At 40.4% G+C, this 26416-nt stretch overlaps 1 protein-coding gene across 4 annotated transcripts in view; it reads right to left on the bottom strand.

The window, feature by feature from the left end:
- RAPH1 (Ras association (RalGDS/AF-6) and pleckstrin homology domains 1) overlaps positions 1 to 24258 on the bottom strand; it is a 94334-nt gene extending 70076 nt beyond the window's left edge. The window contains exon 1 of one of the 4 annotated variants that reach the window (XM_062640647.1): positions 24125 to 24258. Coding sequence is in view for 3 of the 4 variants with exons in the window: in XM_062640646.1 (XP_062496630.1) it covers positions 23692 to 23703 (12 nt within the window). In the remaining variant the exon portion in view is untranslated. Of the gene's footprint in view, positions 1 to 23691; positions 23788 to 24124 lie in introns of those variants that run through there. The other 3 variants (XM_062640646.1, XM_062640648.1, XM_062640650.1) reach the window with 3 other exon arrangements.
- Positions 24259 to 26416: the final 2158 nt, after the last annotated feature.

The raw sequence follows: 26416 nt of genomic DNA, 5'->3' as shown, positions 1-26416 counted from the left end.
TGTTCTTATCTCAACCCGTGGGAGTTGCATTCTTTTCGATTCTCCTCTCCGTCCCTCCGAGAGCAGGGGGAGGGCAAGAAAGGGGGGGAAGTGAGCGCACGAATTACCTGACTGGGTTTAAACCTCGACATATACCTAAAGTACACAGGTGTTTCATTCTTAGTATTTATGAGTCAACACATTTTGATTTTATAGTTAGCCATGACAAAACAACATAACCCTACTCCTAACAAGCCAAGCAAAACAGCAACAACAACACTGGCTTAAACCAAAACATATCTAAATGACAGGCTACCCCAGCTCAATTGATTTTATATTTTAAGTCACTAGTAAAACAGGACTCAAGTGTTTAAATTGCCAGTCAACTCTGGAGGGGAAAAAAAAATAAAATGGATATACAGTACTGCATCATGACGAAATACTTTGTAAGGAGAGCTTTTTCCATGGAAAAAAGTGTGCCTTGTGGGAGGGCTTGAAGGGACTGCACAGAGAAGAGCCTTGTGAGTCTAGCTAAAGCAAGACTGATGCGGGGCACAGGACAGAAATAAGTCCTAGCAGTCAGACTGAAAAGAAGGGATGGAAATTAGCAGGAATGGAGTAATTTTCTATGACATGAAAGGTGAGGGGAGCTTTTGGCATTAAACCAACACTGCTCACTAGCTAGTGACATGAGCCACATGGGCCGAAGGGGCCCTTGCCACACAATTAAATTTGGGAGCAACGATGTGACATGAAAAGGAGGCAGTACAGACAAGCTCAGCACAATAGGGATGTAGATAGAAAACCATGCTTACAAATCTTACAACTGCACAGCCACCACTGCTTCAAGAGGGTACTTTTTCAGCATCATCCCTTGGGTCTTGATGTGACTAGGCACAATACCAGATCTCCATAAATCTCACAGGCAATAACAACACAGAAAGCCATCTTCCTGCTGCATAAACTGCAACTCATCATTTTCCTTCTTGCTACTGGAAGAATCCAAGATGTATTTTGACATCCTCACAAGGCAAGAAAAAGAAAATAAATCCCTTGAAGGAAGACCTATACTTGCGCAACTCTTCTTCTGAGTGCTTTATCTTTTTCTCCACAAATAGTAACAGATAAGCCATTCCAGAACTGATCTCAATCCACAAAACAACTTCCACAAGACCTCTGATTGAGCATAGGTGCCAAAGCCTGTAACAATTCCACCATCACTATTCTCTAGTAAAGTCTTCTCAAATTGCTGAGGTCTGTGAGAGATACTGAAAGTCACCTTCATCACTGATACAGACTGAAAATACAACTTAATTCTTCTCTGCCATTTTAGCAGAATGTCACTGAAAAAATCTCAGAAATGTCTAAAGGAAAACAGAAAACTGACAATATTTCTCCCTGCATTTTTTTCAACACTTGCTTCTCTTGGGATTTTGTTTCTACTGTCAATTCAACATCCTTTCTCTGGAAAGACGGTTTAACTACCTTAAACCAAGAAGTCCACGTTAACTCAAACCAGTATCAGCAATTTGAGGTATAAAGCAATCAAGTTTGCCACAGACTGCTAAGAGGAATCTAAGCACTGCCTACTGAGCACTGACCTTAATCTCTAGCTTCAAGAGTCCTGAAACTCATTAATTTTTTTAAATACTTTTGTATATAAGATGTGCTCTACAGATACATGTTCATACTGAGAAGCCCGATTACTTCAGTTTCTAAATAAATCTTGGCAGCACAGAGTGAGGGAGGGAAGGGGGAAAACCACCAGTTCTTGACTGTACTCCCTGGAAAAAAGCACTTAATGCAAGAAAGCAACCTCAATATAGAAAAAAAAAAAAGGAAAAAGTTTTGTTATGTCAAAGGTCAGAGCATTCTAAAAGCCAGTTACGCACCGACACATACCAAAAGGACTTTATCTAGAATTTAATTGCAGAGATTAAGAACAAATGTAAATATTTTACACAGAATCAATATTTTAAAGCACACATTCCTGAAAAAGTAACAAAATCTGCTTCCATAGCAAAAAGGAAAAAAGAAAGTGTAAGTCATGCCACTGAGGAAGTGAACATGAAATTTCTGTACAGTAGAACCACCATGGAAGATAGGGCTGACAGCTGGGCCTTGTTAAAGGAGGACTTTAAACGGAAAGATTTAAATTCATGGGATTAGGCCAGCATTCCTAAGAAACACTGTTCAGATCCTAAGCTGCAGAGGCCTTTTCTAAACAGCTCAGCACCTGAATCACATAAACAACTACTGCAAAGGCTGCTGCCACAATACTCAGTAGCTTTGTGAATAGAACTCTTCTTACATATGAAAACTAAAGAGCGATTTGCTACTGTAACTGCGGGGGGGGGATAACTCATTTGAGTCAGAGTCCACAATGCAACTCAAACTTAAGTTTCAAGGTATTTTTCAAAAAAGTTTCCCAATTAAAACAAATCCCCTGCACCAACTTTTAAACTGAGGTTTTTATTCAGTGAAGGATAATCCTAGGCAGGTGGCTGAATGCAGCTATTATACACACCGACATATAATCACTGCACATTATGTTTCACATTACATTTTTCTTATAAACACACTTGGAAGTTCTATGACTCAGAATTCAATAATTCTTCTCTCTCATGTAAATTTGATGCTGCAGTAAATCAATAGATAAATGTAAAAAAGATTTAGATGATGAGAGGGAAAGAACACCAAAGTGTGAGTAAAAAAATTTTGCTGTTTACAAAAACTTAAAAAAGGAGGGGCTGCAGCACACACTTCCTCCTTATTCCTTCCTGTCTTCTCCTGGGATAAATATACTGCAGATGAAGAAGCTGAGCACCAAACTTTAAGATACTTCCAATACCAAATCCTCCAATTTTACCTGCTCTCAGGAACATGCTATTTGTGAAAGGGGCAGCCTACCTCCTACCTGTATTAGTCCACATGACGACTCATTCATCAAACACACCCATATCAGCTGGGAAAATCTACAAACACTTGTTTTTAGCAAAGCATTTGAGAAATTCAGTCAATTTATTAACGTTATTAGCATTTAAGATCTACAGGATATTAAAACAGAAAAAATAACATGAACAAAATCCCCAGCCAACACAACAAAACCAACATATTTTGCATGGATATTTTCTTTGATTTTAGAAAACACTTGAGACAACTGTCTCAGAAGCAACAAAACTGCGAAGTTATCTTTCCCTCTATTCCAGAACCAACTTTCCAAAAGAAAGAAACATTTGGTAAAATGTTTCTGCAAGCTTTCCTGACATTTTTCTTAAGCTCCTGTTCCTAGAGTTAAAAATTATAACCTAGACATTAAAACCTGAGGCAGCCTAATACCGCACTGCAGTCAAAAAAGGGAAGGACTCTCACCCCCCTCCATCTGCTACTACTTAGTTCCAGAAAATCACTGAACCCGCTTAACTTTCTAAACCACCAGAAAACTCACTCAACACTCCAAACATCAAAATTATTTCTGCTTACGAACTTAGCAGAAAGATTGATTACTCTTAGACAAAGCAAATATGAGATCCAACCATTCTTTTGGGACATCTGGGAGAAGGGACAGAGAAACAAACAAGTACCCCTTCCTGGCAGCAGCAAGCTCACCTGTAACAGACTCACCTCTTAACTTGCAACTCTTCATCTAGATCACAGAGCACGTTATAAAAAAATTCAAACACTTGGGTTACATTCTTAAATTCATAATAAATATAAAAGGGCACCTTTCCAATTAGTATGGAGAAAATTTCAAATGCTACCTACGCATGCATATGCAAACACATACAAGACACTGAAAACCAGTTATAATTTTACTTCATTTGTACTGATGTATATTTATCTCTATCAAATGCATATTAAGATTGGCTCATTTTACTGATTTTGTAATACAGATAAGTCTTAATAAATTACTTTTGCTACAAACATTTAAAGCTTGTACTTTTCACTACAAACATTTAACAGTTAATAAGATAGTACTTTAGTACCTATCAAGTTACTGAAGACTACATTTAAACCAAAGTTGCAAAATTTCGGAGGACAAAATTAAAAAAAGAACATTACTATCCATAAATACATTAATAATTCTGAATACAGAAAACTTCAGGGTTAACTCTGTAGCACTGAGGCACAAGACATGAAAAGACAGTATCTCCATGCCTTTACATGTCATATTTTCAGACACACCTAAATTCAAATTCTTTCATAAGAATACTTCAACATATATTAATATTTTGAAAATACTAGCAAAAAACAACAACAACAACAAAAAAACACCACACAAAAAACCTCAATAACCCACAATCAAACAAACCAACCAACCAAAACACTCATAATTCCAAACAAAGAATACTAAGGGCTCACACTATTCTGTGTATAGACCAGACACACTAACAGTGCCAAGCTAAGTCTGGAGTAACTCCGTCAACGTAAGAATTTTCTAATCTTTTCCCCACATTGCCAGAGTCAAGACTGCAAAATTCCTTTGGAATGACACTTTAAAAAGCATCTTGTGCTAGACCTTTACTTATTGTTAAGAGTACTTATAAGAATACCCTGCTGTAGATCCCTGAATACCTTAACTCTAAATTTTTAGAGAACCCAAATTGCAACTACAGACAATTTTTAAGTGTTTGAAATCATCTTTCTCTTATGGAAAGATGAAGTGAGACCCATATTCTGTTTCCTGGAGAAGAAAGAATGACCACTTCCCATTGCCCTTGTCCAGCACTGACACATCTCACTAGCATACTCTCAAGGCACTCCTAACTCAAATGAAATCTTGGAAATTTCTTATTTCAGCAGGTGTACAGAGCTCAGCACTCAAACAAAGCTACCAGCCAACTACACTGTCAGCTGTGGCTATGGCTTCTCATGATACTCTGCACAGTTTGTTGCCATTGAAAGCAGGGTCTTTGTTTTCCGAATAGCTGGCTCTAAAGATGATCATGCAACATATCTACTGTAATTATTATTTTGTTACATAATGGAGAATCAAACCCACAATCTTCAGAAAACTTCAAGCAAGTTAGTCAAGAAACAAACATGCCTGCTTTTTTGCCATCACATCTTAATATCAGAAGCCATCAGAGCTCATTCTTTGCTGAATTCAATGGAAAAATGGAAAACTTTACAAGACTGTATTATAGATGACTTTTGTCAATTAGTCAGGTATTTTAATTCCTTCATTTTTCCTTGCTACAAATGTAATACTACCAAAATATTGTTAAAAGAAATACCCAAATAAAAAATAAAACCACCTTTTACAGATGTATTGATACTACAGTATTGTTAATAAAACCCAAACCTTTTATAGAAGCATTATTTTATTAATACCTACCTGTTTTTCCTACAGAACATAATTCATGTCTTCACATGAAACAATTATATGCAATTTCTAAACATTAAAAAATAGTTAGAAAAACAGAGCTACAATCAAGCTTACTGTAACACATACTGAATTTGCATCATGCTCAAAGAGCCATGCCTTTCCTAAGGCAAAATACTACCTCAGTTCACAATATCGCTGCAGCCACTCTCAGTTCCCTTCCAAAATAGTTAAGCCTGTGTCCACAAGGCTGACACACAGTGCTGCTATTTCCTTCAGCATAATTCGGAAAGAAGCAGGAAACAGGGCTCACAACAAATGCAGGAATACCCAACATACACAAAACAGAACCTACTTTTCGCTCTGAGCCCATTTTTGAAGTCTAAGTATGCTTGACTGTAATTTCACCCTTGTGAACTCCTCCAAGATCAAGGGTATTCTGATCAAGAATTCTCACAGACGAGTATTTTTCTGCTTTATAAAACCAGGACAAACTCTTATTCTAGATATATACTTTTTTGGCAGGGCTATGGGAGGAGGTTATATCTAGTTCACAGAAAATTAGGTCACCCACCTCATAAGCAAATATAAAGTGCATGTTGAAGTTTGCAAGCATTTCATAGGTACTCTCCCTCAAGAGAAATTTGGAAGAAATTTATCATAAATTCTGCACACAGCTAGATCTATTATAAATGCAGGAGGAAGGAAGTTCTTATTTACAACCTTAGTCAAACAAAAAACCATTATATCATCTTAACAGCTGTGTAACAATTTGGCAAGCCTCAGAGGAAAGTTTTTTTCTGAACATCCCAAAAGAACAATTATTTTTGTTTCCTCAAAAATATCTTCTTTGGTATAAAGACTGAGCCAGATGAATAAGCTACAGAACACTAAAAGTGGAATGTGTACTACAATGACTATTTTTACTGCTAAAGCTGCTGTACTGAGTTGACCACACTGTATAAAGAATGTAATTTGTGACAGTAGAAATGGTAATTACTTGAACCACATTCGCATCTTGTTAAGGACAAGGGCTGGCACGAAAGAACCAATCTGCATGAATTTGCTGTACCCAAAATGTGCCAAAGTGGCAAAAGTAACTATTTAAAACATAGGTGACAGCAACCAGTTTAAAACCCACATTACAATAAGTCTCTCAATTCATTAGCACCTCAATATTTACAAGTAAAATAATCTCCAAGTTGTGTTTGTCTATTGCAGTATGAAATAGTTTATGCAGATGTAGAAGTTTGTTGAATATTCCATTAGCCTACAGTCTTATTTCCTCAGATGGATAACAGTGAGGTGTGAATTGGCTAGAACACTTTTTTAGTTTCCTTTTTTGTAGAACGTATTACGATGCTTGAATCTTAGTTCTCTGTCTCAAGTTAAATTAAATAAAAAAAAGCAGCACCATGAAAGGATTTACAATGAAGGCTAAAAAAAACAATTAATTATCTCATGGCTTTTATTGGTTTCCGGTCTTTCTTCAGGCCTCTAACCACCCACTCAGGTTTAAGTCTTGCTGGCAACTTCTACCTATTATCTTTCCAAAGGATTTATAAAGTTTTGCTGACAGAAGCTACAGCCTCACACATCTTAAAGGGACAGCTGGTGACAGATCAGAACAGGCTTCCAAGCCCCCACCACTCCAAAAAAAAAAAAAAAATCAGTTTTGCATTTATAAATTTAATTCTACCAGGAGCTTCACATTCTCCCTGCATCCCAACATCTCTCTGCAGTAAAGGTAGCTTATAATTACTAAAATATACAATTAAAGGTTATGTATACTTATTTATAATTTCTGTCAGAGAGCAGGTCCAGACTACAGGAATGGTGTGTTTGATAATGCCACATACCTGTTTGCATCAGCAAGGCGGGAAACACTTGGACTGACATGAAGCTCCTTCTTTGGAGGTCCCAAAATCTGTACAGGTAATACACTTTACCCATCTTCATCTTTCAGAGTTCGAGTTGTCCTTCCATCTCAAAGACAAAGGTGTCACAGCCCTTACTATTAAGTCACCTCCTCTGTTTTTTCTTTCTCCATTTAATTCACGAGAAGCAGATTAAAGCGGATTCACAGAGGTCAGGGCATCTCATCTTGTACACCTACATCACAGTAGGTAGCTCACTGGATTAAGGCAGAGGGACAGGTAGAGAACATGTTCCTGTCCCTAGAAATGCAGGTTTTTGTAAAGGTATGCCCTGACATTAATCTCCCCTTCTAATCAATAGTAAAAGTAGGCCTAAAGCTGAAAAGAAACTATTTGGTTCCTCACCATCAAAACAAACAAGGAACTTCTTTAAAAGCTGGAAAAGCAGAGTAAGGTGGAACTCCAGCTTTTCAACTAATGATATCATCAGTAAAACCAACAAAAAATGAAATTTGATTATAACATAGGTAGCCTAAATTTAGTAAAACCTTTTCAGAACATGAACTGGTGCTTTCTGATTTTAAGCTTAGCATCCAACAACACTTTGATCAATGCTTTTCAGGAACACTGCTAGCAATATAACAGGGCTTGTCCCTCACTAGGCTTCACATTACAATCTTCCATGAGGAAAATGGGTTTTCACACTGTAGCCTGATATGACACAAGATGGTTCTAAGCATAAACAGAGGAAGTTAACTTTGGACCTTTAAAATAAAGTAACAGAGAACATAACAGAGTCCATCCTAAAAAAAACAAGGCATCTGAATTTGCATGGCACATAGATATATTAGAGGAGGACTAAGAGATGGAATTATGTTATTCATGACTCAATGGCTGAAAGTATTTGACGTAATTCAAAGCAACAGATTTTAAAAAGGTCAAATGTTAACAAACCATTCCATAAAAATAAAAATATACACCAATGTTGAGCTATTATCTGGTTTTAACAATCTCTGAGCATTTCTGGTGCATTTAATCTCTACAGACTTTTGTATAAATTGGAACATCAAGAAGTTCACTGAAAAATTGATTCTGCAGGTTGGGGTGGAACAAAAAAAAAAATAAAATCAGACTTTAAAGACAACCCAGATATTTAATAAAGTACAAAAGAAAATTTTAGGAAAACCTCCTATGCTTGCTGACACCACTAGGCAAAATACTTCAGATGCCACATTCAAAATACCCTCAAGATATAAGTAAATAAAAGTAGCTAATGTCATGTCTAAACTCAGAAATAATCCACAAGTTCATATTGGATGTTTCTTGATGCAAAGCTTGCACACAGAATCATAGAATCACAGAATAGTTAGGGTTGGAAAGGACCTTAAGTTCATGTAGTTCCAACCCCCCCTGCCATGGGCAGGGACACCTCACACTAAACCATATCACCCAAGGCCTCGTCCAACCTGGTCTTGAAAGTATAAACACATCATCACTCCCCTCTCATAATCAAGTACTGAAAAGAACCACAAGACCTCACCTTCCCATCACAGGAAAGGTTAAGACTAAACTATCTGCAGGGTGCAGCACACAATCCAAGCAACGTGTATATAAATCCAAGTTTCTCTATATAAACTTTCGGATTCATCTAAAACAAATAAGTTTTTCTTATTCCAAAAGGAAGTGATAGCAGAAAGAAATACACTGTTAAAAAGATCAAGAAATATTAGACTTAAAATAGCGCACTTCGGATTTGACAACATTACATGTATACAAAAGGCAGTATGCCACTTAAATTTAATTTTGCAAGTCGAAGACTGGAAGGAAAAACTAAAACCACATTTTCACATAAAAACAAAACCCCACAAACAACAAAAAACCCAACCACAAGACTCTACACTTCTTCAAGTAAGGAAAAACAAATAAGAGAAGTGCACCCTCTGTGAAAAAAAAGAAAAACAATACCAAAAGTCAGTGCAATAAAGTTGTGAAATATTTCCACATATCGTTGTTACAGTACTAAACACTGCTGGTGACACGAACCAAGGATTGATTCCTAGTACTCAATGCCATCACTTTCTAGCTGTAACTGTATTGGAGAGGTCAGAAAGTTAGAAAGGAAAAACCCTTACTTTACTTTTATTTACACCAGTATACTTTCGCACACTCGCTCATAAAAGGCACTATATAAGAGGTAGGCAGTATTACCAACATAATCCATTACAAAGAATCCTCAAATACTTAAGTCTCAATAAATAAATAGAGCATTTCCACACAGAACATAGTTAGGTTTTAGGGATGGGTAGTTTTTTTTTCAGATTAAACTACTTAGACACATGCTAGGTTTCAAATTATGCTGATGAACCTGAAGAAACTTCTGTTCTCATACAACTGGACTTGACATTCTGTTGAAAATGCTCTTCTACATTTAACAGAAATCCCGCAATACATTTTGAAGGATGACACATATAAAAAGAAAAAATGAAGGAAGCAATTAGGTGGACAATTTTCCCATGGTACTGAAGGCAGCAGTACACACAATTCAGATTTACTGAAGTTAGAGAAGGCTGAAGATATTTGTCATGCTGTTTTGCTCTCCTTTTATTGTTCAAGAGTATTCTAAGATCTTAACCTCACATTCTGGTATTGGCTGAACACACAGCAGTGTAGCAAAAGCCTGACAAGCTGTACTCAGTGCAAAGTTAGTGTAATAACCACTTTTTGAAAGACTGGTCATCAATGTGCACGTGAAAATTTTAGTCAAGAAGCTAGCCAAAATTCATTTTTTACTGGACAGTGGCTAGCATAATCAGCAGCAAATGACTCAACAATTAGTTGCTAGTATTCTGTAACATCAGTTGCAGCTGTTCTGTCAGAACTGCCAAGAAGCCTTCACACTTACTAAGGGAACTGACAGGCTATGGTCCCACAGCAATACTGCTGACGACTACCAGGACTCCATGCCTGGCTCCTAGCACTATTTCTATGTCACTGTCTCTATCCATTCAATGCAACTAATGGACATGAGATCTGGAAATCAAACAGCTCAATCACATGCCAGATCGTGCCCCACAACATTTATGAAGAAATACCTATTAAAAAAAAAAAAAAAAATGCATCCTAAGACCTTGTTTATCCCTCATCTCAACTTCTCACCTGATGGCACAACCTTCTCTCATAAGAAAAGAATTAAAAATTAAAAACAATACATCTGTGGAATCATTCACACCCTTCTGTGCTAAATAGTAAAGCCAATTTGAACAGTACCTCTTCCCAGCTTTATTATTCCTGCCAGTTTGTATTTTTTAAAATGCACTCAAGTCATAGAAAGCAAGTTTGCAGCCCCTTTTTCAATCCTTGTGCATCATCTAAAGAATTTCTCCCAGCTGAGAAGAATACACACAAAACACAGGAATAGCTAATTATACTATCCAGCCTACCCACATGTGCATTTTGAGATGGGGAGCACCAAGAACAATATTCTGTCCGATTCACTGTGGATGTAGTTTCTCCCACTGGACAATTCTAGCCAATAAAGCTTAAAGAGCACACATGCAAACATAAGCCCAAGTACAGGAAGGAACTGAACACAACAAAAAGAGGATCTGGCTACCTATCCAGTTTCAAACCAATCAGCATTTCAGAAACAACCATTCCAGGACCAATACCCCAAAACAGGGCAAGAACACTACACGTACAGCTTTCAAAACTACTCGTTGTCTGAAACTCAACTAGAGAACTGGAAGACTGTACAAAATAAAAAAGCATGCATGTAACAAGACAGCTGAAAAAGTGTGGTTCAAAGATGACAAGGACAGCATTTAATCCATAATATAATGCTTCCTCTGCGGCAGACCAAACTTCATCATTTTAAATAATGTCCTATTCCTCAAGAAACTATAAAAGATCAGCAATACACAGAGAGCACAAATCAATATTTTTTACAGAATGCAAAGTCATGGATATCATTTCAGTGCTTATCTTGCCCATCTTTGGAAAGAGAAAGATCAGAGTTACTTACAGATTATCTAAGCGTGATTCATAAAACATATTAAGCATAATGGCAATAAAAATATGAAAACTACATATTTATATTCCATATCTTTGTATTCAATTAAATACCAGGCTACAGCATGCACACCTCATGATAGTGAAATCATCACTATTTACTGGTATTGAAATACAAGCCTCAAACCTGTGTTCAGACTACTTCCATGTAACTATATAAACAATTCTTGATGCACACAGGTCTGGACTGCTGCTACCCCTGCTGCCACCACCAGTGAAGTATTACCAATCACAAGGAAGCAATTAAGCAAGCATAACTTCAGAAATTACAAAAGAAATATTAAGTAAATGAAGGGATTCTTTTACTGGACCTTCAATACCCTCCCCCTCCAAAGTAGTGTTCTTTAGTTTAATAGATGACTCCATCACAGCACTGACACTTACTTACAGTTATCCATGAGTCATGTCATGCAAAATTTTGTATCTTCTTTTCAAAATGTGAATGAATAATATAATATTTTAACTGGTTAACTACCTATGTATTCCAAACTCTTAAAAAAACAACTTCATACCCTATATACCACTGTTTTGAACAGTGGCTTTCACTGTACTCCAAAAAAGTTCAATACTTCAGTCTGAGTGTCTTGGAATAAATTGCCATGATAAAAAGTGACAATTCAAGATGTATACTTTATATACAGTACCCAGATATATAGCCATATATAAGCCAATATATTTCAAACTGCAAAACCAAGAAAGCCCTACTTTCGAATAAATGTTAGCTCCATATGCCTAAAATAACATTGCCTGAATCATGGTAAAACACCAACATTTCAAGGAAAGCAGTGCAGCAAAAGTCATTTTAGGAATGAAGAAGCAGCTGCTGAATTTATCAATAGGCCATGCCTTCTCAACCCTTACAGCTCATCATAACACAGAGAAAGCATGAGCAGTTGTAAAGCCGAATATTTAAATCCACACTGGAAGGCAAAAAGAATGCAGACAACATAAGGTCAGCTGCAATTTTTAACATTTTCATAAGTGAGCAACTGGCCCTTTATCTTGCTTTTCAAGTCAGTCTAAAGTAGAAAAATAAAGATTTAGGCAGCTTTAACTGGAACAACATACTACACAAGACGTACCTATATCTTGTAACATTTTAGCATATTTTACCAGATCATATATAAAGAAAAGTTGCACTTACAAGCTCCTAGCCTGTGGAGAGTTGTATTGAAGAGTATGCCAGACTAAACTTACCTCAGAAAGTGAATAATGAACATAAATACAAAAAACTAAAAAGCTCTGGCCTTCTAGTTTCAGGTGAGGTACATTTTCAACCAAAGAAAGACCATGTACCTTCAAGATTAAAATAAATAAATAAATACAAAATACAAATGGAGAGGTGGAATCCAAGCTCTGAAGGCAGGGGGGTTTTATGCTCTACAAAATCAAGAAACTAAGTCAAGTCTTAGGAAGACACTGCTTTAATGCATTCCCCTCTTTTATAAACACTTTAGACCTATATTATTAGTTTTCCGATTCACTTCTCATTTGTCAAATGCAAATGCACTTATTTTACAGCATAAAGACATGAGGCTGGCCCACTGTCATGTTATACAGGGTCATAATTTGTATTATCATCTTTGAAGTAAGAAAGTACACACTTTACAAGAATTAATGGAAAACAATCATCAGAAGGTACTAGATATGTGGAACAATTTGAAAAGTCACAGATAACGCAGTAATATTCCTTATGCAGTGCACTCAAATCAGTCTTTAAGCCAGAAAGCAAGCAACAGCAGTTCAGTTTAAATTCTTTTTATGACGATGACAGCAGACAGTCTGTACATTAGATCACAGTAATTTGTGTCAGGTGATAATGGTTTTTTCCTGTACTGCGTGCATTTTAAATTAAAGGCCACACAAACTTAAAATACTTTCAGAAGATCTAGTCCCCAAACAGACCCACACATAAAATCATCCCCCAAACATCTGGGTGTAACAGGTAATTCAGGAGAATTAAGATTAAGTAACACCTCTTTTCAAAAAGAGACAGCCAAGTCATCACATTTCAGAAATGAAACACCACTGAAGTTGAAAGTGCAGAGTCTGAAAATACTTTGTTTGCTCTACACCGGACTTTGAACCCCACAACACACACTAGTCATGCCAGGAATATTCCATTCCAGTTGATGAAAGCTAATTTAAGATTTCTCATTACAAGGTTTTGTTTTGTTGTTTTTTTTTGTTGTTGTTGTTGTTGTTGGTTTTGAGGACCTTAATTTATTTTTTTTTTTTTTACAGATTCAAGCTAAATAGGAATAAACAATATCAAAACAACGTCTCATTCAAGCTAATCACAAACACTTGACTGGGTTGGGGGGGGGCTGTTTTCCATTTTAACAAGAAAGTGTCTGATTTTCATTAACTAGGATAGCAAGCACAAATAGTTAAGCTGTATGCTGCACTATCAACTGGAGTTCAGTAAACACAGAGCAGACTTCATAAACACACTGTAAATTTCACTTTAAGAACTGTGATGTGGACATGTGGGTCCTCCTAAAAATTTCACTCATTTCCCTATTGCTTCAATTTTCTGCTCTGCCAGCTGCCAGAAGGGAAGACAACATCCACACTTTTCCATGGGGCTCCCCTTCTATGTAATTGCTGAAAATGAGACTTCTCACTTCTGCTATGCTTCTTACAGAAAGAATTTCTGAGGTCTCTAATCCAGAATAACTGAATATTTCTTTAGGAAAATAATTCCTTAAATTCCTCCTTGGGCAGGAATTTATTGTTGGCACTCACATCAATCTGTTAAATAGCCTTTCAGTTTCACAGAACTGATCATAAGGCATCACTAAGTCACTTATTGATAGACATACCTGAGTAGAGGGGACAGAAAAAGTGATCTTGTTACCCAGCCCCAGATAGAGTTCTTCTCTCTGTACTCAGAGATAATCAAAGGAATTCACAAGTTTTAGTCATCTTGTGAAGTCAATAGTGAGTGCAAATTACAGGCTTTTACCCCTTGCCCCCTCCTAAATAAAATGGCACTGTTTAGTAGATGTAAGTGCTTTTCTTAAGCCCTCAGACACAGCTACTGTTAACTAAAATCTAAACTACTGGAAATGTTGTTCATTGATACACACAACAAACTCGCAGAATGCTTTTCGGCAAATAGCATGCAATCAACCAGACTTCCATCTGAGAGGCTCAGAACTACATGTTCAAGTAAAAGGTCACTTTCTTAAGTCATGCATTAAAGAGATAGGTAACAACTTCCTTGGAGAACAGAGGTCTGTAAGGCATTTTTCTTTAAAGGCTCAGAACAACTTAAGGAGTTTCTTCATTTTAGGGTTTGGGTTTTTTTTTAAGGCACTATAAAACACATTTGTGTAAAAGTTCTTTAGTCACCTGTGAAGAAGAATGATTACAGACACCTGGGGAAGTCCAAACTTGCACTGGCATATTAAACCAGATTCCAACAATGATTAACTCAATTTTAAATGGTGCAACAAGATCACAGTGGTCCTTCTAGCAAGGAGAAAAGCAGGAAGCAAAATTACTATGGATAAATAAAGAGAGCTTGGAATGCTTGGCTGCTGGCATGGAATCAAAAATCCTATGTGAGATGCCTCATCACTACACAGACACGAACTAGGCAAGTCAGGATGAAATCGAAAACAACCATGAGTGGGAAACTGCCTAGGAATAGCCAACAGGGCAATACCAAAGCCTGAGGCTTTATTTTAAGTCCTGTCACAATCCATCAGTAACATACACCCAACAGAACACTGTCCACACTTCTGAAAGAAGCTAGAGTAGATATGCCATTTATTTCACACAGGGTGGCATGCCCTTGGAGACACAGAGTTCACACAAATTAAGAACTTCGGAGTTTAACTTTTCTTCATGTATTCCTAGCCAATGAGATGAGATGGAACACTGTCATAATCATAATGAAACAATTTCACTTTTGTTACAGTACTTCTCTTTCCACTTGATTCAATACCTCTTGTTCTAAACCATAAAGGAGTAACAAGCAATGATCTTTGACAGAAAGCAGAAAAAACACAAGATTAAAATGAAGGCAGTCAGTATGCAAGTATAGTATTTCCGCAAAACTAATAAGCTTCCCATGCCAATTTCACCTTTGGAAGATCATCATTAGGCTGCAAAAATCAGTCTCTCTCATTAGATGTTTGGAAATGTCTTGAAAAACTTACTGTTTTCAATATTGAGCTAGAACCCACCTCAGTTTTGTAAACCATCTTGCCTAAGTAAGCACAGATAACATTTGTCATCTAGATATGAAAACAAATTCATTTACAAAATCAAGGTGCAAATTATTTCCTATAACAGGCTCTGAAGCCCTGAACAGTTGCCTTTTAATACTCACAAGATGCAAATAACAGCCTGGTAGTTTTTCTTTATTTTTAAAAATGCTTTTACAACCCAGAGATAAAAGCACATTTAATTTTGCAAAACTACATGATATAAAACTAAATAATTGTGATCTAGGAAAAAGTACACAAGGATGTAGCTTCTCTTCCTCTCTCAATAGTTCCCCAAGGGTAGAACCTTTCATCACAACTCATTACCCCTTCAACTTTACTAGTCTAGCATGCTGTGGATCCTGCTGTAAACTGGATCACAGTATCACAGTATGCTAGAGATTGGAAAGGACCTCAAAAGATCATCTAGTCCAATCCCCCTGCCGGAGCAGGAACACCTAGATAAGGTTACACAGGAATGTGTCCAGGCGGGTTTTGAATGTCTTCAGGGAAGGAGACTCCACAACCTCCCTGGGCAGCCTGTTCCAGTGTTCTGTCACCCTCACTGAGAAGAAGTTTCTTCTCAAGTTTAAGTGGAGCCTCTTGTGTTCCAGTCTGTACCCATTACCCCTTGTCCGATCATTGTTTGCCACTGAGTAGAGCCTGGCTCCATCCTCGTGACACTCCCCCTTTATGTATTTATATACACTAATAAGGTCACCCCTCAGTCTCCTCTTCTCCAAACTATAGAGACCCAGCTCCCTCAGTCTTTCCTCATAAGGGAGATGCTCCACTCCCTTAATCATCTTGGTTGCCCTGCGCTGGACTCTCTCCAGCAGCTCCCTGTCCTTCTTGAACTGAGGGGCCCAGAACTGGACACAATATTCCAGATGCGGTCTCACCAGGGCAGAGTAGAGGGGAAGGAGGACCTCTCTCGACCTACTAACCACCGCCCTTCTAATACACCCCAGGATGCCACTGGCCTTCTTGGCCACAAGGGCACAGTGTTGGCTCATGGTCATCCTGTCGTCCACTAGGACCCCCAGGTCCCTCTCCCCTACACTGCTCTCTAACAGGTCGTTTCCCAACCTATACTGGAACCTGGAGTTGTTCCTGCCCAGATGCAGGACTCTACACTTTCCCTTGTTATATTTCATCAAGTTATTCCCTGCCCAACTCTCCAGCCTGTCCAGGTCTCGCTGGATGGCAGCACAGCCTTCTGGCGTGTCAGCCACTCCTCCCAGCTTAGCGTCATCAGCAAACTTGCTGATAGTACACTCAATTCCCTCATCTAAATCATTGATGAATATATTAAATAATACTGGTCCCAGTACTGACCCTTGAGGCACTCCACTAGTTACAGGCCTCCAACTAGACTCCGCCCCATAGACTACAACTCTCTGGCTTCTCTCCTTCAGCCAGTTCACAGTCCACCTCACTACCTGATCGTCCAGACCACACCTCCTCAATTTAGCTCTGAGGGTGCTGTGGGAGACTGTGTCAAATGCTTTGCTGAAGTCAAGGTAGACCACATCCACCGTGTTATTTCCTCATAAAAGGCTAAGAGATTGGTCAAGCATGATTTCCCCCTGGTGAAGCCATGTTGACTGCCCCTCATAACCCTCTTATCCTTGATATGCCTTAAGATGGCACTAAGGAGAAGGTGTTCCATCACTTTCCCAGGGATGGAGGTGAGGCTGACCGGTCTATAGTTACCCGCGTCCTCCTTCTTGCCCTTTCTGAAGACTGGAGTGACATTTGCTTTCCTCCAGTCCTCAGGCACCTCTCCCGTTTCCCAAGACTTGGTAAAGATGATGGAGAGTGGTCTAGCAATGACTTCCGCCAGTTCCCTCAGCACCCACGGGTGCATCCCATCTGGACCCATGGATTTATGGATGTCCAGAGTGCTCAACTGGTCTCTAACCCATTTCACATCAAGTAAGGCAAACTGCTCCGTTGACCTGACTTCATCTAAGGTGTCAGGGGTACAGGGCTCTTCAGGACTGCCTCCGGCAGAGTAGACAGAGACAAAGAAGGCATTCAGTAACTCTGCCATCTCTGTATCTTCTGTCACCAGGGCACCCATCCCGTTCATCAGTGGGCCTGCATTGCCTCTGGTGTTAGTTTTGTCTGCCATGTATTTGAAAAAGCTCTTTTTGCTGTTCTTGACCCTTCTTGCCAGGTTTAATTCTAAGGATGCCTTAGTCCTCCTAGCTGCCTTCCTACATCCTCTAGCAGCAGCCTTATATTCCTCCCAAGTGGCCAGCCCCTCCTTCCATGACCTGTAAACTCTCCTCTTCCACTTGAGCATACCCAGCAATTCCCTATTTAGCCACGCAGGTCTCTTGGCCCTCTTCCTTGACTTCCTACGTGTCGGGATGCTCTGATCTTGAGCTTGGAAAAAGCAATCCTTAAATGCCAACCAACTATCTTGGGGCCCTTTACCTCCAAGAAGCCTTGCCCATGGGATTTCCCCTAGCAATTTCTTGAAAAGGCCAAAGTTTGCCCTGCTAAAGTCCAGGGTTGCAACTCTACTTGCTATTCTACTGGTCCTACCACACAAGATCCTGAATTCCACCATCTCGTGGTCGCTGCAACCAAGGCAGCCCTCAACCCTTACTGCTTCAACCAGGTCCTCCTTGTTAGTGAGGATGAGATCCAGCAGCACTCCTCTCCTGGTCGGCTCATCCACCATTTGCAGGAGGAAGTTATCATCCATACACTGGAGGAACCTCCTGGACTGCAGCTGGGTTGCCGAGTGGTCCTTCCAGCAAACATCAGGGAAGTTAAAATCCCCCACGATGACCACGGCCTGTGACTGTGAGGCCGCTCTCAGCTGCCTGTAGAAGGCCTCGTCAACTTCCTCACCCTGATCTGGTGGTCTGTAACAGACACCCACAGCAGTATCGCCCCTGCCAGCCTGCCCCTTAATTCTCACCCACAGACTCTCAACTCACTTGTCATCTGTCCCTGGACAGAACTCGGTGCATTGTAGCTGCTCCCGCACATAAAGAGCAACCCCACCACCCCACCTGGCTGGCCTGTCTTTCCTGAAAAGGACATAGCCCTCCATGACTATATTCCAGTCATGTGAGCTGTCCCACCACGTCTCTGTAACTGCCACCAGATCACAGTCTCCTGACTTAACACAGGTTTCCAACTCCTCCTGCTTATTTCCCATGCTGCGCGCATTGGTGTACAGACATTTCAGGGAGAGAGCCGAGCACACCGATTTCACCCTAGGATTATAGGAGGCCTCCCAGTCTTCATCAGTTCTGGAGTGCTGCCCCACTGGGGCAAGCCCAGCTACAACCCCATCCCCCTTCGAATCTAGTTTAAAGCTCTCCAAATGAGCCCTGCTAATTCGTGCCCCAGCATCCTTTTGCCTCTGTGAGACAAACCTTTCCCACATGCCATTGTCCAGCCTGGTGCCCTATAAAACCAGCCATTATCAAAGAATCCAAAGCCCTGCCTACAGCACCAGTCTCGAAGCCAGCCGTTTATGGACTGAATTTTCCCATTCCGTCCCACATCATCAATGGAAGATGGAAGGAGTGAAGAGAAGATCACTTGAGCCCCAGACTCTTTCATCATCCGCCCAATCAGAGAACGTACAGGGATTAAATCTCACTACTCTCTTCTTTTTGAGAGTACTTTTAACACACAATAGTTCAGCAATCACTAAAGATCCTACAAACACAACAAATTGGTAGGTCTGTGGGAAAAGGGAAGGACAAGATGAGGAAATACCAGCACTGCCAGTAGCAAAGGATCCTCTGCTAGCAACAGGCATTAGACTTCAACTCTATGACATGAATAAACATTTCTGACAGTCTGCATGCAACTGCTCCCAAAGCTTTCTGAAGGGTAAACTTCTGGAGAGGAGGAAGGATGCCAACTAGACTCCCTCCAGTCCCTTTCTGCATATATGTTCTATTTAGCATATTTTTCCACTTCATACATGCATTTGAGAGAAATGATCAGGCTCTCTATTTAACTTCTCCACTACTTTTTTAGGTGAAAGTGTAATACTGGGGCAAATAATAAAACTGATCAGAGCCACAGAACTGGAGAATGATGTCACTTCTTGATCCTGCTTCTTTCTGATCCTGATCTGCTAGAAATCAGCTACTGTGCTCTAATAAACAGTAGGAAACAGTGGTTTGGATCTGTGCTTAACATTATGTTTTATAATACAAACACAATTTGCTATTCTAAACACTTATATTGACAAGAGTACTGACCCCCTTACACGGTAAAAGAACATTCATTAAGTCAAATAAAACAGTTTGAACAATATGTTCACATTCCAATAGGGATGACATTTAAGATAATTTTTACACAAGATGAGAACAAACCTCATGGTGTTTATTTGCTGTATGCAGCATCAGTGCATTTTTCTCAGCAACAACTTTAGTTCTTGAACACTTTAAAATGTTTAGCCAAAAAACATAAATACATCATAACAGTTTTGCTGCTGTGCATAACTCCCTCATCAGACTCAATATAGTATTTTTGTATAAGAACTTTCACATTACACACTGCTCTCCTGGAAAGAAACACCAGAGGCAATGAAGATTAAATTACCTTTCTGATTACTTCAATTTAATCTGATCAATTTCTGAGACTAGAACTTAAGTAACAGATAAAAATTATGTTCCATGACTAAAAAGTTTTAAAACTATTTTTATAGTAGCTCTGAAATTTCCTCTTTACCGCCAAGTCTTCTCTATAGCATTCAACTGACTCATTACAAAACAAGATGGCAAAAAATTATTTTCCTAATATTTAACCCCAGGGCAGTTTCAAATTCCCATGTACATCATCTTCCTCCATACAAATCCTAACAAATAGCATGACAGCTCACACAGCAACACATTTCAACTGCTCTTCATTAACAGACTGTTCTTTTAAAAAAAATATATCTCAAAAATATTATTCTGTGTAACAGCTAACATTACACACTTCAACTAAGCCTGTCCTAGCAAATAATTAATGTTACTATTCAGGACAAATTGGAGAACTGACTCATAGAAAAGTCAAAAAATATCAGCCAATGTATCTGGATCAAGTTGAATAAGAAGAATGCTGCAGATACTTTTCTTAGTCTTTATAAGATTTTCAACTACCAGGATGATTATTAGCAACCTGAATCATGGAATTTTACCTGTCTTTCTCACGGGGACTGATATGCTTAATTGGATAGTTATTACTAATTTCTAGTACTAACCTCTTGAAAATAATATGCCATTTTCAATGTACACAGTTCTTAAGTGATGACAATGCTTGCAGATTAACAAGAAGAAACTAAATCCCTTGCCAATCTGATGAACAATTCTAACAGGCAATTATACTGTAAGTTTCTTCACTGGCATTCCCTAACCTTGTAGACATTCCTAAAGGTGGAGAGCATTCAACATGTGTACTCATTAAAAATCTGTGACTGCCAATTATGACAGAGGTATTTTTTGAATCCTTAAAAGAACTTACTCAATATACGATTTTGGTTTCGTAAATTACATTTCCTTAAACATAATTAACATTCCACACAAATACATTAAAAGTGACTACTCAGCAGTCTGCTGTCATTTCTACACATTATTAAACCTTAGCAATAAAACAGATCAGGACTGCCCCTTTTTGTAACACTTGTTTATCTGATATTGCCTTATTCAGCTGTAAATCAACATATGTTTTCTTCTAGCAATTGCAGAGAAAGGGCATGAAACCTCAGAAAATAAGCATCCATCAGTGTTTATTGTTGGGGGCTGAAATACTAGTTGGTATTTCTGGCGTTTGTAACTACCTGTAACAAGTTCTAGATTTAATCAGCAGAGTCCACAGTACAAAAAGATGTTAATGGGAAACTGTGAAATATATGATTTCAGCTCTACTTGAAAATTAAGTAATAAATCTATTTTTTAACATAAGAGAAAAGGCAGTGTTATTATTTTGCAACTTCTGGCTTCATTGGTAATGCAAGAGATTTGGATTTTTCTACTATTAAGAATGTGATCTAATTACTTAACAGCTGGGATCTTGAGCACAATTCTTCTTAGTATTTACCTAACTGGCTTAGTCACTCAGATTTAACTCTGTCCCAGTTCGATAGATGGGGGGGTTTCTCCTCCCATGGCCAAAAGACAGTTTGAAGAAGGAGGGCAGGTTCTATGACCAGTATGGATCAGATTAATACAGCAGGAAGCTGTTCAATTAGGAGTACAAAGAAATAACTATCTCTGGCTAGAAAAGCTATCTGATTTCATTAAAAATCTTGATGCTGAAGAAGGAGATAAAGGAGCACACATTCATATTCTTGCAAAATTCAAAGACAGAAGAAACACAATAGCTTTACAGCTAAAAAAAAAATAAATCAGTGGCTAGGAGGGAGAAATGAGGCAGTATCCGTATGTTCTGATGTTCAGAAAACTGAGACACTCTCTTGAAAAATAAAGCCTCCTAAAATCAGTCATATTGAACGATTACTTACAAAAGTTTTCACAGCAGTCTCCTACACTCCTTTAAAACACAGGTGTTCTGCCACGGCTTACCTTAATAAGAAAGGAACAGCCTGCAAGGATGTTCAACAGTTTCTGTCAATGCACTATTTCCCTGGAAAAAAAACTATTTTAAAGGCAGTGGTCTCAAGATATTTTCCAGTGAAAGAGGACTGGAGATTATGCAAAATTTGTCAGTGTTCCATTTCACATTATTCTGGGGATTCTTTTGATAGATTAACAGCTGCTAAACTACATTGCTTTCCTAAATTGTCACTTATCTCAACAATATTTTTCTCTTTGTCATCCCATGCTGAGTCAGAGAAACAGTGGTAGAAAGACTCTTCATTGGATGTCATGAGTCTTAAAACCATTTTAAGGAAATACTTTTCTGAAAATGAAATTTGTAGGAGGGCAATAAATAAATTCCTTACTGCCACTTACCTCGTCGTTCTATGAAAGCAAAAAGCCTCTCTAATGTGGATTTCTGTAAGATAATTTGATTGCCACTCACTGATGCAAAACACCAGCAACTCAGGTGCAGAAAACCAGCTCTATATTCCACTATCCACCACACCCACCCAAAAAGGATACTGGCACACTAAAAATGCACATGTCTACATCTTTATACAACTTACATGCAACGTAATCTCTAGAACTGGAATCTAGGACCTATAATTTTGTTCTTCAAGATGGTTTAGCAAGTGATTTTTCTGTACCTCTATTTTAACAGGAAATTTTTCAGCAGAGGAAAGCTGATTAAACAGACAGCAAAACAGGAAGATTTTCTGGCTTAGACATATAGTTTCAATAAACATCTGAATTTATTCATCAGTAAACATCTACATTAATTTTTCTCCTCAAAGGGGTTTTACAAGCTGATGCGTCCCTGTCTGGAGGATGGGGGAACAAGAGGAGGACAGATGAAAAGAGACTTTCTTTTTTTCAGTGAGGTGGGTGCAATTCTGCAGTCTCACAAAACAGTAGTCCCCCATTCCTCCAACACATTAATGGCACTGTAAAGATATTAGCCATATGAAATAGTATACTTGTGCCAAACCAGGATTACCTGTACTCCCCCAGTAAAAGAGGAATTACACTACACGCTGCTGTTTGTCCCCTGCTGAATACCTATAACCAGCTAAAAATATAAACAGCCTTGAAATGCCAGTAAAATGATAAAATGCAAGTGCCCAAACATGCAGGTGACTATTTTCTACCACACAAGATAACAAATCCAAAATAAAACATAACCTTCCAAAATGCACAGACAAGCTTCTTAACGCCACTAGCATTAATGTAGGAGAAAAGCAAGTATACCTGTACGTATTTTACATAGGTCATGTGACACTCCTGTGTACAGACACTCCTCCTTCCCCCCCCCCGCCATCAGTGATTTTCCCCATGCAAACCCCAATACAGCACTCTCTGCATCTTCATGAGAACCAATGCAGACACCAGCTTTCCTTGGGGAGGCTCTTCACAAAACAGCCTGCCCTCACTAAGTCGTATGGCTAAGAAGCTTAGAAGACTTCAGATCAGGCTTTTATTTAAAAGAAAAAAAAAAACATAAAGAAAGATATTGTAACAAACAATACAAACTAATCTTCCCGTTCTGCACCAGGAAAGGACCTAAGCATGTTGTGTTCCCCGGGTGGCACAGAGAGCCCCGGCAATGCCTGTGCAGGGGACTCGACTGCCTGCAGCTCCACAGGGTGGAGACTCACCCAAGCTGACATTGTCTGGATGCCACAGACTACATCCCTCGCGCATCCCCGGCTTACTTCCCAGCCTCTTCCGAGGCATGCCTTACACGGGGAAGAGCCAGGGAGTGGGGAAACCACGCACACGCACGCAAAACCTCCACCAGTCATCAGCACTTCAAACACGATTTTGAAAAAATCACCCGATGATGTGCGGGTCGTGCGAGGGGCGCAAGACACAGACCACGAGCCGTTAAATCCTCGCCCCTCTCACACTCCTTCGCTTAAGTCCTCCCCGCCCAGCCCCCCATAGCAACGGTCCCTCAGCGGCCCCCGCCCCACCGCCCGGCTAAGGGAAGCGGCAGGAAACGCCGCTCCCTGCCCGCCCGGCATAGCCCCACAGACGCCCACCGGCTCTCCCACCACCAAAGACACGACAAGCGGCTCCACCACTCACCTCGCCCCGGCTCCCGAGAAGCCCCGGCGGGCAACGGCGGCCCCCGACAAAACAGAGGGGCGAGGCGGCGGGCACGCTCCCGCTCGCTGCCGGCGGCGGCACCCGGACTCCGCTCCACCCGCAGACCCCCGCGGCTGCTGCTGCTGCTGCTGCTCCTCCTTCTCCCGCCGCTAATGGTGGCCGCCGATACCGGTTCCCACTGCCGCTCCCTTCCTTTCCCGTTTCTCGTTTCCGCCGAGCGCGGAACCGGCTCCGCCCGGGCGCCAGAGCACGTCCCTACCCGGCAGCACAGTCTTCACTCCGCTCCACGCCGCTACCACCCCAACACCCGCCGCCGCTGCTCCAAGCTCCCCCCCCGCCGCTCACTTCCGGCGCGCAGGCCGCACCTCGCCCCGCCCCACCGGGCCCACGGCCAGCGCCCGTGGGGCAGCCCGAACCCCGCAGCGCCGGGGTAGCCGTTGGGGCGGTTGGGCGCGCGAGCGGCGGTTGGCGCGCCGGGGTAGCCGTTGGGGCGATTAGGCGCGCGAGCGGCGGTTGGCGCGCAGGGAGCCCTGAGGAGAGCTTCTGCTGCCGCCCCGGGGCCGCTGGCGCTCGCCCAGGCGGTCGCATTGCCAGGGCGTGGGGAGCGGGTCCGCCCGGACCTGGTGGCGGCAGGCGCCGGCCGTGCCTCCGCCAGCCTGCGGCACGGAGCGTACGGTGCGGTCCAGGCACCGGCGGACGTTATCCGTCCCGTCACCGGGGGTTTCTGTCTGCAGCAGGTTGGCAAATGCTGCGGAAACCGCCAGTTTCATGTCCCACCGGGCCGGCAGTGGCTGCCCCGGCCACGCTCTCCGCCGTTGGGAGTTACCCCTAATTCTGATGTACCGCAGCTCCAGGGCCGAGATCACCTTTTTTAACTTATTTACAGAACGGGGTAGAACCCTGGGTGCTACTGCGAATAATGGTGTACGAGAGGAGATTCACTTAAATAGAGGTTTTTTTGCGTGGACTGCTGGGGGAGATGCCGGCACAGGAGAGGTGGCATTAACGCTGCCTTCGGCTAGGAAGGTACTTCTGCTGTTCCCTAGAGCTGCTGCCATACCATACCAGAACATAGGCATGGTTTGCATCGGGTTTTGTCTGTAAGTGGTTTAACCACTTAAGTCAGCTAAAGCACAATATTTTCTATAACTGAGAACACTTAACGCAAAAGCACACTAGTTGTTTTACTTCTGTAAATACTAATTTACCGATCAGGTTATTAGCTAGGTCAAAAGCAACATAAAGAGGCAGCCTTTAAAAGCACAAGCTAGTACACGGACAAAATGATTTTCATGTGTAAGTACAATTAAGTCTTTTTGAAAGATGAAAGTTCACACCTGCAATTCTAATGAATTTAGCAAGAAATCTTTGCTATATAACTTAGTCTTAGCATGAAATCACTTCCAGATTCTGGACAGCACAATAAAATGCTGAGAATTAGCCATATCCCTGCCGCTCTGAGGTCAAATGGATGCAGAAATATCAGGTGGTTTCAAGTGCAACTTTGAATTCCTTTTATAAATTATCAGTGTGGAGTAAAAATACATGTGTTTATCATCAAGAGAGTACAATGGCTGCCTGGAGTTGCAAATACAATAACTTGAATCCAACCATTCAAAATCCTAGGTCACTGCTGCTACACTGTTTCATAGTCTGTGGAAACATTCCACAATTAATAAATGTCTGGGCTCACGTTATTTAATAAAAGTGATAAGTACTGCAATTTCCAGTGCTGTTCTGCACTTGCTGAACATCAGCAGTGAGAGTGAGCTGGCAGTGACTATGAATCTGACGTTATCAGAAGGTTTAGATTGCATCTCCAGGTTATATTAATCCCACCATACTTCCATGGTGATCTCCGTGACCCTGAAGGGATTAGAATGACAACACCTCCCACAGAAAGCAAGCTCAAGATTCAGGGTATAAGCACAGTGCATGCATAGGCAGTACAAGGAGCAACTTGGGTGTGCCATCCCAGGTTCATTCTGTAGCTCTGTGCAGCTCCAGCTGTTTCTAAGCGAGCACAGAAGCACTACCAAGTCACGTTCAACACCACAGCTCAGGAGCTGCATGGCCACAGAGCGCGCAAAGCTTCATACACTCAACTGTGAAATTGTATCAAAAGGAAAGAGGGATTGCAACTGACTAATGAAAACTCTGGTTTTTTGCATGTGGATTTGTTACTTCTTTATATTAAACCTGCTAAATTAGCCTGAGCAGACAACAGGCAACACAGTTAATTTAATGCAGGGTAGAGATCAGAGCCAGACC

This window comes from Pezoporus occidentalis, unplaced genomic scaffold (assembly GCF_034315485.1).
Source record: "Pezoporus occidentalis ecotype Australia unplaced genomic scaffold, CSIRO_AGI_Poc_V1 ctg66, whole genome shotgun sequence".
NCBI classification, from domain to species: domain Eukaryota; kingdom Metazoa; phylum Chordata; class Aves; order Psittaciformes; family Psittacidae; genus Pezoporus; species Pezoporus occidentalis.
The sequence above is the reverse complement of the archived record's forward strand: the minus strand, read 5'-3'. Positions and strand labels throughout refer to the sequence as shown.